At 36.2% G+C, this 14,684-nt stretch overlaps 1 protein-coding gene across 8 annotated transcripts in view; it reads right to left on the minus strand.

Annotated features, from left to right (window-relative positions):
• IQCB1 (IQ motif containing B1) overlaps nucleotides 1-14,684 on the minus strand; it is a 46,098-nt gene that overhangs the window by 19,162 nt on the left and 12,252 nt on the right. For 4 of the 8 annotated variants that reach the window (XM_070370021.1, XM_070370026.1, XM_005896076.3 and 1 more), the window contains 4 exons: nucleotides 10,291-10,390; nucleotides 4,007-4,185; nucleotides 1,181-1,290; nucleotides 474-583 (listed from right to left, as the gene is read on the minus strand). In XM_070370021.1, coding sequence (XP_070226122.1) covers nucleotides 474-583; nucleotides 1,181-1,290; nucleotides 4,007-4,185; nucleotides 10,291-10,390 — 499 coding nt within the window. The remainder of the gene's footprint in view (nucleotides 1-473; nucleotides 584-1,180; nucleotides 1,291-4,006; nucleotides 4,186-10,290; nucleotides 10,391-14,684) is intronic. The other 4 variants (XM_070370042.1, XM_070370039.1, XM_070370045.1 and 1 more) reach the window with 2 other exon arrangements.

Consider the following 14,684-nt stretch of genomic DNA (forward strand, 5'->3'; position numbering starts at 1 on the left):
TCTGTTTTTGAAAGTATAATAAGGTTAATGAAGTGCTGGCACTCAGAAATGTATGAAGCAAGAATGAAAGAAATACACTAGAATATTGAAAAAGAAAAAAAAAAAAACTCTAAGTTTTCACTCAGCTATACTCTAATAAGATATATCTAGCCCTTTCAGGGAGAAGGCAACAGCACCCCACTCCAGTACTCTTGCTTGGAAAATCCCATGGACGGAGGAGCCTGGTGGGCTGCAGTCCATGGGGTCGCTAAAGAGTCAGACATGACTGAGCAACTTCACTTTCACTTTTCACTTTCATGCACCGGAGAAAGAAATAGCAACCCACTCCAGTGTTCTTGCCTGGAGAATTCCAGGGACGGGGGAGCCTGGTGGGCTGCCGTCTATGGGGTCACACAGAGTCGGACACGACGGAAGCGACTTAGCAGCAGCAGCAGCCCTCTCAGATCATCAATCCTCTCACCCAAATTTTTTACCTGAAACTCCTCTGCAAAGTAATCACAGCAGATGGAAGCTTCTTCAATCTCTTTCTAGTCTGGAAACCCTTCCAATAAGCTTGAATCAAGCAAGCTGCTTTATGTTGTTTCTGAAATTAAAGGCCAGAATTAATTTAAAGATATCCCTAGGCAAGTTGTTTTTAGAAGTTTACTTCTTAAAATATCAGCCTGGGCAAGTATGAATCTCCATCTTTAATAAGTTGAGCAGAAGGCAACATTTGTATAAACCCAGGACAGGAACAGCCTAAGAATATTAAACCTCATCTCCCAAAGGAGGCTCAGTTAGGCAATATCTAAAAGGTATTCAAGATGCAGTCTGGTCAGCTTCAAATTCTCCCTAATTAATATCACTTCCATTCTCATTACAGGGATTTCACAATTTTGCTTATTTAATGCTTTAACATCTTTGCTTCCATTCTGATGCTTAGCTTCACTTATTCAAAGATACAAGGGTATGAAGGACTCTGTATAGATTAAAAAAAAAGGCTCTAGGGTTAAAAATTTAGAACATAAAACAACTTCTCTCATCAAACAATAGCTGCTCTGGATTTTAGGGGAGAATAAGTAAAGGAAGGGGAAGAGAAAGCAAATAAAAGATTCAGGAGACTACTACTAGCCAGTATTTTCAAACTAAATTGTTTACTGAAATTTTAGTAAATATGCAAATTATTTTTATAATTCAATACCTGGTCTTTTACTTCCTGACAGGCCTTAGGGCTTAAAAAACCAATGAGCTGTCCAAGTTCTTGACTAAACTCTGTCCCAGGTTCTTGTTTATTTAGTAGACTTCTAAGTCCTGAAATGGAATAACAAAGGCATAGCTATTAATAATAAAATATGATTTTGTTATCTAATCAGAATTTGAGGTTAAAATGTATAGTTTAGAAACAAATGAAAATAACAAGATTAATCACATGATTTTTCTTTTTCTTTTTCTCAAAAACTTCTAGATAGAGGTCTTTAAGATATTCTACTGTCCTAACAGTTCTGAGGTATTTACTTGTGAGATCTGATGCAAAATCTGCTTAGTCAATCTCTTTAATTAGAAAAAACAGGGAGGAGAGTGGAATCATTATGCTAAGTCAAAGGGTAAAGTTATATATATATTTTTTCCTGTTCCAACATAAATACCTTACACGAGAACATTTTTAAAAGATATTGAATATATACTGAGTAAATGCCTATCCTGTGGAAGTACTGAAGCTGGCTATTAGTTACTATTAATTAAAGGAAGTTATTATTAAATAAAAATATCAACAATGTATGTGATATGGGGTTAATTAATAGGCTCCTGAGCATTTATTATAGAAGTGTTATAACATTAAAATACTGCACTTCCATCCCAAATTAAAACTGAGTAGTAATGTAAGTTACAAAATAAGTACTATTTCTAAGGCATGGAGGAATGATTATTATAATGCATGTGTGCAATATACATAAGCAAGAGAATGGGCTTGGAGTGTACAACTGGGCTTCCCCTTGGGGGCTCAGATGCTGAAGAATCCTCCTGCAATGCAGGAGACCTGGGATGCCTAGATTGGGAAGATCCCCTGGAGGAGGAAATGGCAACTTACTCCAGTATTCTTGCCTGGAGAATACCCATGGACAGAGGAGCCTGGAGGGCTCAGTCCAGGGAGTTGCAAAGAGTTGGACACGACTGAGTATCTAAGCACACCATAGCAATATATGGGTCTTTCCATGTCTTCTACTTTAAGACTCAAGTTCTCAACAGTATTAATAACTGTAAAATATCTTGAGGAAACTGAATAAGTTCTACTGTTGAGAAAGAAAGGGAGACAGATTAAGATAGAATTCCTTTATAATGAACTCTGTTGGGCATTCACATTTCTATAGAAGAAATAAAATTACAGAAAGAATATGTATCTAGCATAGTACCTGGAGAAGGCAATGGCAACCCACTCCAGTACTCTTGCCTGGAAAATCCCATGGATGGAGGAGCCTGGTAGGCTGCAGTCCATGAGGTCGCTAAGAGTAGGACACGACTGAGCGACTTCACTTTCACTTTTCACTTTCATGCATTGCAAAAGGAAATGGCAACCCACTCCAGTGTTCTTGCCTGGAGAATCCCAGGGATGGGGGAGCCTGGTGGGCTGCCATCTATGGGGTTGCACAGAGTCGGACACGACTGAAGCGACTTAGCAGCAGCAGCAGCATAGTATCATCTAGAGTTTTATTACTGGGACTTCTCTCTCACAAAGTTCACAGTAATGACTCAAGTAAGGTATGTCACTCACATCTGTGTGTATTAAGTCCCTTCAGTCATGTCCGACAGACTCTTTGAAACCCTATGACTGTAGCCTGCTAGACTCCTCTGTCCATAGCATTTTCCAGGGAACAATACTTGAGTGGATTGCCATGCCCTCCTCCAGGGGATGTTCCCAACCAAGGACTGAACTTGCATCTCTTGTGTCTCCTGCATTGGCAGGTGGATTCTTTACCACCACTACCTAGGAAGTCCATTAAATATATCACATTGTATTCTAATTCTTGAAATTTTATATACAATATAGTTAGTTGCTCAGTCTTGTCCGACTCTTTGCGACCCCATGGGCTACAGCCTGGCTAGGCTCCTCTGTGCAAGGGATTCTCCAGGCAAGAATACTGGAGTAGGTTGTCATTTCCTTCTCAATATATAATATAAATTATTATTATTAATATATAACTCTATATTAATAAGATACTTAATGAACTAGAAACCTATTTCTTGACCATACTGAATAAGAAAATATATTGTAATAAATTCATGACTCTGCCTAACAAAGAAATAAAAGCTCACATTAAACTTTGCTTAGCAGTTGGAAAAAAAAAACAACTGAGTGATTTTGGATAAATTACCTACATGTTCCACACTTTTGTTTCCACTGCTATATAATGAGGATAGCAAACATCTCACAGGGTTGTTATGAATATTAAATATTCTAATACACATAAGGTATGCAGAATAGTATCTGACTTATAGTAAATGCTCAATTAAAGAAAAGCTATCATAAGGTAACGGTAATACACTGAACCCTTTCCTTCTCAAGTTTCTGAATTTTTATTCACATGATTTTGGGGGTGATGGGGATTTTTTTTGTCTTTGAGGAAAGGCAGTATAGGAGGTAAAGAGTAATTAATAAATGATGTAAAGATTAAAAGGCTGTCAAGCTCTCAAGCAAAGCTCTATTTTCTCAATAAAGTTAGGAAAGATCACTGATCTTTTCGGTCATTATGTTACTACACTACATGGCATATTTAACACACAATCTTTTGTGAGGAAGGGAGCAAATTATTCACTGTAACCTCATCGATAAAGTATCATATGCCATCTGTTGAGATATGAAGATGGCTGGATTATATAGTTTTTCCCCTGAATTGTTACCTGTTGTGACAGAGTTTTTATCTGCATGCTTTAATGACTTTTTCACAACACAGGTATTTTGTTTTCCATATACCATCAATAAAAATGTTCTTTTTAAAAATCTCAAGAAAAGAAAGAATATATGTATTACCTTTGTAGCAGGCACTTAGTCTCAGTAAAATCAAAATTTCCTGATGGGATTCAGCCATCAACAGTAGTAGCTTTGTAGCAGTACCTCTTATGACTGGACTAGGAGTTGATAAAAGTTTGAAAACAACTTCATCTAAAATTGAATGCAGGATTTTCCCTTCTATTCTGAGTAAATCACCACTAATAGAATAAAAGAATAAAAAATGTACCATTACTAAATGATGGATCAGTATCACAACAAATTAAACAAAAAAGGTGCAGCAACTTAATATCTATGGACTGATCCAGGAAATTAACCAATATTTTAAGTGGCTAGCTTAGTTTCAAGAATATATCACATTATATCAACTAATTGAATTCTTATTGTATGTAAGGCACCATGCCAAGTAAAACAGTGAATACAAAGTAGTCAAAGAAACCTGCAATCAATTATTGGAGAAAGATTAATGTGCAAAATAGTAAACAGATGGTTCAAAAGTTTCAAGCAATAATAAAAGGAAAATCACAGGACAGTAAGTACATGGTTCATTGCTTAATGATGGATGAAGACAAACATGTTATAGAAAATCAATTATCATATACTCAGGAGGAAATTTTTCTTTTAGTATTCCGTCATTACACAACAACTTCATGTTGCATTACTGATGTCATGAAAAATTATCTGAAACTCATAAACAGTCAAAAGGAATTACTAGGCGTCCTTTTACTCACCCCACCAAGCAGTATATGATTTTCTAGGGGTATGTTCCTTTGATTATCCATTTACTACTGATTAGGATATTTTACAATTCTGTAAAAGTAGCTATTGCATAAAAAGATGCTCAACACTGCTGATTATTACAGAAATACAAATCAAAACTACAATGAGGTATCACCGCACACCAGTCAGAATGGCTATCACCAAAAAATCTACAAAACAATAATGCTGGAGAGGATGTGGAGAAAAGGGAACCCTCCTGCACTGTTGGTGGGAATGTAAACTGACACAACCATTATGGAAAACAGTATGGAGATTCCTTAAAAAACTAGGAATAAATCTACAGTATGACCTAGCAATCCCAGTCCTGGGCATAGTCCCCGAGAAAACTGCAATTCTAAAAGACACATGTATCCCAATGTTCACTGCAGCAGTATTTATAATAGCTAGGACATGGAAGCAGCCTAGGTGTCCACTGACAGATGAATGGGTAAGGAAGCTGTGGTAATATATATACAACGGAATATTACTCAGCCATAAAAAGGAACACACTTGAGTCAGTTCTAATGAGGTGGATGAACATACAGCATATTATACAAAGTGAACTAGGTCAGAAAGAGAAAAACAAATGTTGTATATCAACGCATATATATGGAATCTAGAAAGATGGTACGGTTGAACCTATTTGCAGGGTAGCAATGCAGACAGGACATAAGAGAACAGACTTATAGACATAGGGCAGTGGGGTAGGGAGGAAGGAGAGGATGGGATGTATGGAGAGAGTAACACAAAACATATATATATATTACCATATGTAAAACAGATAGCCAATGGGATTTGCTGTGTGACTCAGGGAACTCAAACTGGGGCTCTGTAACAACCTAGAGGGTGGGATAGGGACAGAGGCGGGAGGGAGGTTCAAGAGAGAGGACATAGGTATACCTATGGCTAATTCATGCTGATGTTTGGCAGAAACCAAAACAATATTGTAGAGCAATTATCCTTCAATTAAAATGAAATAAATTTAATTATTAAAAAAGATGTAATAAAAAAGAATATGTATAAACAATAGAATATTACTCAGCCATAAAAAGGAATGAATTTGAGTCAGTTGTAGTGAAGTGGATGAACCTAAAGCCTCTTATACACAGTGAAACAAGTCAGAAAGAGAAAAACAAGTATTATATATTAATGCATATATATGGAATCTAGAAAAATGGTACTGATGAACTTAGCAGTGAATGACTTGTGGACACAGTGGTGCAAGTTGAGGGTGGAACGAACTGAGAAAGTAGTATTGACATATTTACAACTATCATGTGTAAAACAGATAGTCACTGGGAATTTGCTATATAACAAAGGGACCCCAGCCTGGCACTCTGTGATGACCTAGAGAAGTGACCTGTGGGGACAGGAGGAAGGTTCAGGAGGGAGGGGATATATATAATTATGACTGATTCATGTTGTTATATGACAGAAACCAACACTGTACTGTAAAGCAATTTTCTACCAATTTAAAAAAGAAAAAAAAAAAACCAGATGTTGGCTTGTAGAAAGCAAATAATGGCAAGGATTCCTATCTGAGAGCAATGCAAACAGACTCTTACTCAAAAATATAAATAAACTTTTGTCCAGTTAGAAAAAATAACCATGAATGTTTATAACTGATATTTTCCACTATTCAGCTTTTGTGGAAAAAGGTTATTCTGGTCTTCTTCCATCCTCTGTTTACAGATTTTTGACCTTATTTTTTGTTGTTGTTTTCTTTGTAGGCTTTCCTGTACACCCCTAAAAGGTTACTCCCTAGAATTCCATTTTGGGCCAATTTCTTTTCTTACTCAATTCATATTTTTCACTGAGCTCTTCTCTCATGTTTTTAACTATACTTTTTAGCCTGATAATTCGTAAGTCCATAATTCTAGTCCAGATCTCTTCCACAAGTCCTATTCACTGTCAGTGGACATTTGAGTTGTCTTGTCTTTGACTATTACAGATAAAGCTGCTATAAACATTTGTGTGCACAAATCTTTGCAGGCACTCTTGTTTCTCTACCTGCTGAACATATCTGTCTATGTTGGACAAACCAATATTGAATCTGTTTTGGCTAAGAAGAGGTGGCAAGAATACACAGAAGAACTATATAAAAAAGATCTTCATGACCCAGATAATCATGATAGTGTGATCACCCACCTAGAGCCAGACATCCTGGAATGAGAAGTCAAGTGGGCCTTAGGAAGCATCACTACGAATGCTAGTGGAGGTGATGGAATTCCAGTTGAGCTATTTCAAATCCTAAAAGATGATTTTAGGATTTGATGTGATTTAGATGTGAAAGTGATGCACTCAATATGCCAGCAAATTTGGAAAACTCAGCAGTGGCCACAGCACTGGAAAAGGTCAGTTTTCATTCCAATCCAAAGAAAGGCAATGCCAAAGAATGCTCAAACTACTGCACAATTGCACTCATCTCACATGCTAGCAAAGTAATGGTTAAAATTCTCCAAGTCAGGCTTCAACAGTATGTGAAGAGGAACCAGAGATCAAATTGCCAACATCCATTGGATCATAGAAAAAGCAAGAGAGTTCCAGAAAAATATCTACTTCTGCTTTACTGACTATACCAAAGCCTTTGACTGTGTGGATCACAACAAACTGTGGAAAATTCTTCAAGAGATGGGAATACCAGACCATCTGACCTGCCTCCTGAGAAATCTGTATGCAGGTCAAGAAGCAAGTTAGAACTGGACATGGAACAACAGACTGGTTCCAAATAGGAAAAGGTGTACATCAAGGCTGTATATTGTCACCCTGCTTATTTAACGTCTATGCAGAGTACACCATGCAAAATGCCAGACTGGATGAAGCACAAGCTGAAATCAAGATTTCTGGGAGAAATATCAATAACCTCAGAAATTCAGATGACACCACCCTTATGGCAGAAAGCGAAGAGGAACTAAAGAGCCTCTTGAAGAAAGTCAAAGAGGAGAGTGAAAAAGTTGGCTTAAAACTCAACATTCAGAAAACTAAGATCATGGCACCTGGTCCCATCATTTCAGGGCAAATAGATGGGGAAATAATGGAAACAGTGACAGACTATTTTTTGGGGCTCCAGAATCACTGCAGATGACTGCAGCCATGAAATTAAAAGATGCTTGCTCCTTGGGAAAAAAAGCTGTGACAAACGTAGAAGGCATATTAAAAAGCAGAGACGTTACTTTGCCAACGAAGGTCTGCCAACTCAAAGCTATGGTTTTTCCAGTAGTCATGTATGGTTGTGAGAGTTGGACTATAAAAAACGCTGAGTGCCCAAGAATTGATGCTTTGGAACTGTGGTGTTGGAGAAGACTCTTCAGAGTCCTTTGGACTGCAAGGAGATCAAATCAGTCAATTGCAAAGGAAATCTGTCCTGAATATTCATTGGAAGGACTGATGCTGAAGCTGAAACTCCAGTACTTTGGCCACCTGATGAAAAGAACTGACTCAGAAAAGACCCTGATGCCGGGAAAGAACGGAGGCGGGAGGACAAAGGAAGAACAGAGGGTGAAATGGTTGGATGGCATCACTGACTTGATGGACATGAGTTTGAGTAAGTTCTGGGATCTGGTGATAGACTGGGAAGCCTGTGTGCTGCAGTCCATGGGGTCGCAGAGGGTCAGACACGACTGAGCAACTGAACTGATACCACTGTCTACTATTCAATACAGAAAACTTGGTATCATACCTGAATTCATCTTTTATTTCATTCCATATCAAAATGTTCATCAAGACATGATGATTTTTTTATTTTGACCAGCTTTATTAAAGTATAACTGATATACAGCAAACTGCACATATTTAAATGTATAATTTGGTAAGTTTTGACATTCCCCCATCGCAATAAAGATAATGAATATATCCATCACCCCTTAAAGTTTCCTTTTGTTTCACTGTACTCCTTCTCCACTTACCCTCCCTGGCACCTTATTTACACCTCTGTCACTATAAATTAGTTTACCTTTTCTAGAATTTTATACATAGTTATGACTATAGATCCTATCTGAACATCATCAGTTTGCAGAAATGATTCCTGCAAGAAATGATTACTTTTTATTACTAAAGGAAGAGGGGGGGGGGAAAGAAATCAAAACAGAGATTCTATGATGGCCCAAGTTTGATTTTCTCATCTTATTAATGCCAAATCAAAGTATGACCATTTCTGCTAAACTTCCTGCCTTTGTACACTATTTTAAGATGTAGGCAGTTTCAATAACCACATGAAGTGAAACTGACTGGGAATAATTTGATCCTTTCAGATCTTGCTTTTATTGTTTAGATGATCTACAGTAGTGCTCAGTCTAGTGCTATTATTCCCCACTACCAAGATGAAACTATCCTGAGTACTCTACCTAATGCTCCATTTTTCATGAAGTTTTCCAGTTGTGCAGCTGGATCAGGCAGCATTCTAGCTCTGTTTGAGTTTCTGGTACTGCTCCTTTTAATCCTTCTGGATTACTGTTTCCAAGACATCGAGCAGTTTCCTCAAATGCATGTGCTGATCAATACTCTACTGAAAACTTGAAGGGGATTCTGCAGATCTCTGGGGTTCTTTGTGCAGCTCTCTCTTCCATGATATCTTGTCTTATGAACTCTAGCCTACTTTTCACGTTCTGTATGTTGTTTCTTATTTCTGTGCATTTGCTTATGTTGTTACCTCTGCCTAGAATATTGTTTTCTCTTCTCCTCACTGGTTAATTTCTCATCCTTCATCTCAGTATTACATTCTCCTCATCTATTTATCTCAGTTTCATCTCAGGTGTTACATTCTCCTGGAAGTATCCCCCACCTCAGTTTGGTTTAGGAGCGCCTCTTAATACTTAATTAACATTGTACCTTATTACCCTGTAATATAGTTGTATTTATGTATTAGTCTCTTCCACTATACTGTAAGCTATTTGAAGATAAGGTTCATATCTTAATCGATTTTATAAATCCAATGATAGACAATACTTGGCACATATACTAGATACTTAACAAATCCATATTGAGCTGAAAAAAATCAATGATTTCAACAGTGTTTACTCTGCCTTTCTATTTTAACCTGGGAAAATTTGTCTATAACTTCTTTTATACTCTAGAAGGGCATAGCACTTGGCAAATACTGAGCTTGCAGTCTGCTAAATAAGTACATGATTGTTCAGTCACTAAGTCGTGTCTGACTCTCTGTAACCCCATAAACTGCAGCATGCCAGGCTTCCCTGTCCTTCACTATCTCCTGAAGTTTGCTCAGATTCATGTCCATTGAGTCAGTGATGCTATTTGATTAGTTATTTATTATCGTGATCCCAATATTCTCCTTCAGATATCACAGTAATTTTTCTTCTCTAAGACTGAGATAGGGCTAAAATCTTAAGTTCTGAAATAAGATATAAATTCAGTAATAAACTTTCTTTTACAGTATTTTATATTTTTATATTCATTAAAAAATATAATGGTAATAACAAAGCTTCTTAAATGTTATATACAAGTCATATACAACTGATTTTAGTAAAACTGGCAATGCTTCTCATCAAAAACAAAAAAATTCTATATATTTTATAAAGCCAAGTCACCTATTGATCTGCAGTATGTTCTGTAGCAGAGTCATGACCATAGATCCTATTTGAACATTATCAGTTTGCAGTAAGCGCAAGAAATGATCACTTTTCAGTACTAAAAAAAGAGAAAAAAAGAAAGATTACGATTCTATGATGATACAACTGGGATTTACTTGTCTTTTCAAAACCAGATCAAAGCATAATCATTTCTGCTAAACTTCCTGCCTTGATATACTTTGCAATAAAGTTATACTTGTTTTTTCCATAACCATAATAAGGCAGTTATTCCATTTTTATGGACAATTACAAATAAACAGTAAGCTAAGAATGTATCATTATCTTCCCTTAAATTAAAAATAAAATATAACATATCCTAAAACTGAGTCTCCTTTTCTAACAGTGATTTCATTGAAGACAATCACATTTTCTGTGAAAAAAAGAATATGAAGGAATAGCAATAGTTCAGATGATTATAATCAGCAGCTCATGTACTTAAAAATTTAATTGTTATATAATGTACCATATTTGCTAATACCTTGTCTTAAATAATAATAAAATCACTAACTACCCAGAGGAATATTTGGTTTGTAATTTTTAGGCTCTGAATAGCCAGTTATGAAGACCTGGCACTATATGCTTATGTAAGTCACTTAACCTCTCAGAAAATGTTCTTCCCCTGTAAAGTGAAAACTAACAATTCTCTCACAGACTACTGTAAAATGTCCTAGAACAGGGTTGTTGTTATGTTCAATTGCTAAGTCATGTCAGACTCCTTGTGATGCTATGGACTGAAGCACGCCAGGCTTCCCTGTCCTTCACTATCTCCTAGAGTTTGCTCAAACTTAAGTCCATTAACTTAGTGATGTATCCAGCGATCTTGTCCTCTGTCATCCCCTTCTCCTCCTGCCCTCAATCTTTCCCAGCATCAGGATCTTTTTCAATGAATTGGCTCTTCACATCAGGTAGCCGAAGTACTGGTGCTTCAGCTTCAGCATCAGTCCTTTCGGTGAATATTCAGGGTTGATTTCTTTCAGGACTGACTGGTTTGATCTTGCAGTCTAAGGGACTCCCAAGAGTCTTCTCCAACATCACAGTTTCAAAGCATCAATTCTTTGGCCCTCAGCCTTCTTTTATGGTTTAACTCTCACATCTGTACAGGACTACTGGAAAAACCATAGCTTTGCCTAAACGGACCTTTGTCGGCCAAGTGATGTCTCTGCTTTTTAATATGCTGTCTAGGTTTGTCACAGCCTTTCTTCCAAGGAGCAAGCGTCTTTTAATTTCATGGCTGCAGTCACCATCTGCAGTGATTTTGGAGCCCAAGAAAATAAAGTCTGTCACTGTTTCCATTATTTCCCCATCTATTTGCCATGAAATGATGGGACCAGGTGCCATGATCTTAGTTTTCTGAATGTTGAGTTTTAAGCCAGTTTTCCTCTTTCACCTTAATCCAGAGGTTCGTTAGTTCCTCTTCACTTTCTGTCGTAAGGGTGGTGTCATCTGCATATATGAGGTTATTGATATTTCTCCCAGCAGTCTTGATTTCTAGTTTGTGCTTCATCCAGCCCAGAATTTTACATGGTGTACTCTGCTTAGAAGTTAAATAAGCAGGATGAAAACACACTATCTAGGTTTGTCTAGAAATAGCGTAGGTTCCCATTAAATTTCAGTTAATAGTCCTTTGTTCATTAACTGACTAGAATTTTAATTAAAGTGAGATCAGCTATGCTGGCAAGGCAGCTCTGTGAACACTATCCTAGCTTCTACACATTTTTTCCTCTTTCAGTCTCCTGAGGGGACATATTTGATTTCTTTCACATACTTACTACTGTTCTTCATTTCTGTTTACATAATCCAATATTTCACTAGTTACCATTTTAAAAAATCTAACAACTTCAAAAAACTTCTGATATTATTAAGTATTTTTATGGTTTTTTATTTTCTATTTTTCAATAGCAGAAAAATTCTCTGTAGCTGGGATAAGTGTATATTTCTATTTTTGTCTACCTAATGATGTTTATCGGAGAAGGCAATGGCAACCCACTCCACTACTCTTGTCTGGAAAATCCCATGGACGGAGGAGCCTGGTGGGCTGCCGTCTATGGGGTCGCACAGAGTAGGACACGACTAAAGTGACTTAGCAGCAGCAAAGATGTTTATTAATAACTCTTTAATTCTGAATTCACTGAAATCATGTAGTATGCAATGTTTATATATCTTTTCTCTATTTTGGAAAAAATATGATAAAATAATTTGTTGAAGTTATTCTACTTTAATAACATTTATCTTATTTTATTATAAGATTTATTTTTGGAGAAGGCAATGGCAACCCACTCCAGTACTCTTGCCTGGAAAATCCCATGGACGGAGGAGCCTGGTAGGCTGCAGTCCTTGGGGTCCCGAAGAGTCGGACATGACTGAGCAACTTCACTTTCACTTTTCACTTTCATGCACTGGAGAAGGAAATGGCAACCCACTCCAGTGTTCTTGCCTGAAGAATCCCAGGGACGGCGGAGCCTGGTGGGCTGCCGTCTATGGGGTTGCACAGAATCGGACATGACTGAAGAGACTTAGCAGCAGCAGCAGCAGTATATTGTTTTCAAGTATAGATAACTATTTGGTCTCCCAACAAAAACTGATATTTGCCAATTTTTTAAATTAAAGTTTAGAACATGTGTAAGAGTAGTATATATGACCCTGCATTTATTAGTCACTCAACTTAAACAATGATCAACTCATGGCCAGTCTTGTTTCACCTACCCCATCTATTTCCTGCCTCCCATTTTATCTGAAAGCAAATCCAAGACATCAAATAATTTTACCCAGAAATATTTCTATACATATTCCCAAAATATTATGTATGAATTATTAAAAAATAAAATATAGCTATTATCTAACCTAAATAATTATGATTACCTGATTTTATCAAATATCCAGTCACTGCTCCCATTGCCATTTTTTTGGTGAATTTTCAGAAGTTTACTTTAACTGGGATCCAAACAGGAGCCATACAATGTAACTAGTTATCTTTCAAATTTCTTTTAACTTATGGGTTTCTACTCTACCCTTTTTCCCTTTGAAGTTCATTTGTTTACAAAATTATGTCAACTGTCCTTTGAGCTTCCCACAGTTTACTTTTGCTTACTGCATTCCTCTGGTATAATTTAATGTTTCTCTGACCTTCTACAAATTGGTAGTTGGAGCTCCAGGTTCAAAATGATTCATGTTTGAATTTTTGTTATATACATGTCATATGTGAGGTTATAATGAGACATTACAATGAGGCACTTCATATCTGATTGTCTCTCCTTTTGAGATGTTGACAGTGATGGATAATTAATTCACTAAAGGTTGTAAAACTAAAGGTTGTAAAACCAGACTTTGACTGGTTCCTTCCTATCTAGTATTCAAGATACCTCTGGCTTACCTTGCGTATTTTCTATCTCATACCTATATACAGTCAGCCATTTCTCCAAGGAAGTGGTTCTTTTGAGAGAAAAACTTACTGGACATCCTATTTAATACCTATTTTATTGGTGTTTTAAACTGACAGATTGACCTGAGAAATACTGTCACTTTTGTTATAGTTATTATTTTGAAAAGGAATATGGCATATTTAAAACTTTTTTCACATATTCTGTCTCCTGCTGTCTCTCTTTTAACTAGGTTTTAGTATTACACCATACTGTAGCTAAGCTCTTTACATTTTGGTAAAATAGTTCTTATAGTAGGGAAGTTTATAATATTTTTTTCATAAAGGGAAATGAACAGATAATGCTTTTTTTTTTTTAAAGGAAGTATTTGAGCATGAAAGTAATTGCCTTTGGAAAATGGGAAATGGAGAGAGGTATGAGGGCCAAGGACTGTGTTTTAAATAATCCTTATGGAACTGACTCTGTAAATTATGTACATGCATAATTCTGAAAGCAAAAAATAAAATATTAATATTCAGCTCAATTTTTATTTTCTAAAAATATCAATGTTCTTATATTATTCCTATACATTACATTTTTCTTAGAGTAAATCTTTCAAGAAGGTAGGAACATTGTCACGCTTATTATTAAAAATTACTTTCTAGTCTTAAGGAAACATAAAACTAACATATATTTATATTTTTCAATGTAAGTATAGAAATAGCCTATAAAGTAACTTTCCAGTTTAGTAAAATGTCACCATATAAAAGCTTAATCTTACCTCAATAGTTAGGCTGTGAGTTAAATCATATCTATACTCTTTACATAAGGATTTCTGTCACACTAAGTCTAAAACACAACTGTAATCTTTGAAACAAACATAAAAAACTTTTCCCCTAGAATAAACTGTTAAAATTATTAAGCCTTATCTTAAATTTGCTACATAGAAAAAACTAAGGAGAAAGTTTTATTTTAGCAATATTCCCCTTAATGTAA

Source organism: Bos mutus, chromosome 1 (genome assembly GCF_027580195.1).
Source record: "Bos mutus isolate GX-2022 chromosome 1, NWIPB_WYAK_1.1, whole genome shotgun sequence".
NCBI lineage: Eukaryota > Metazoa > Chordata > Mammalia > Artiodactyla > Bovidae > Bos > Bos mutus.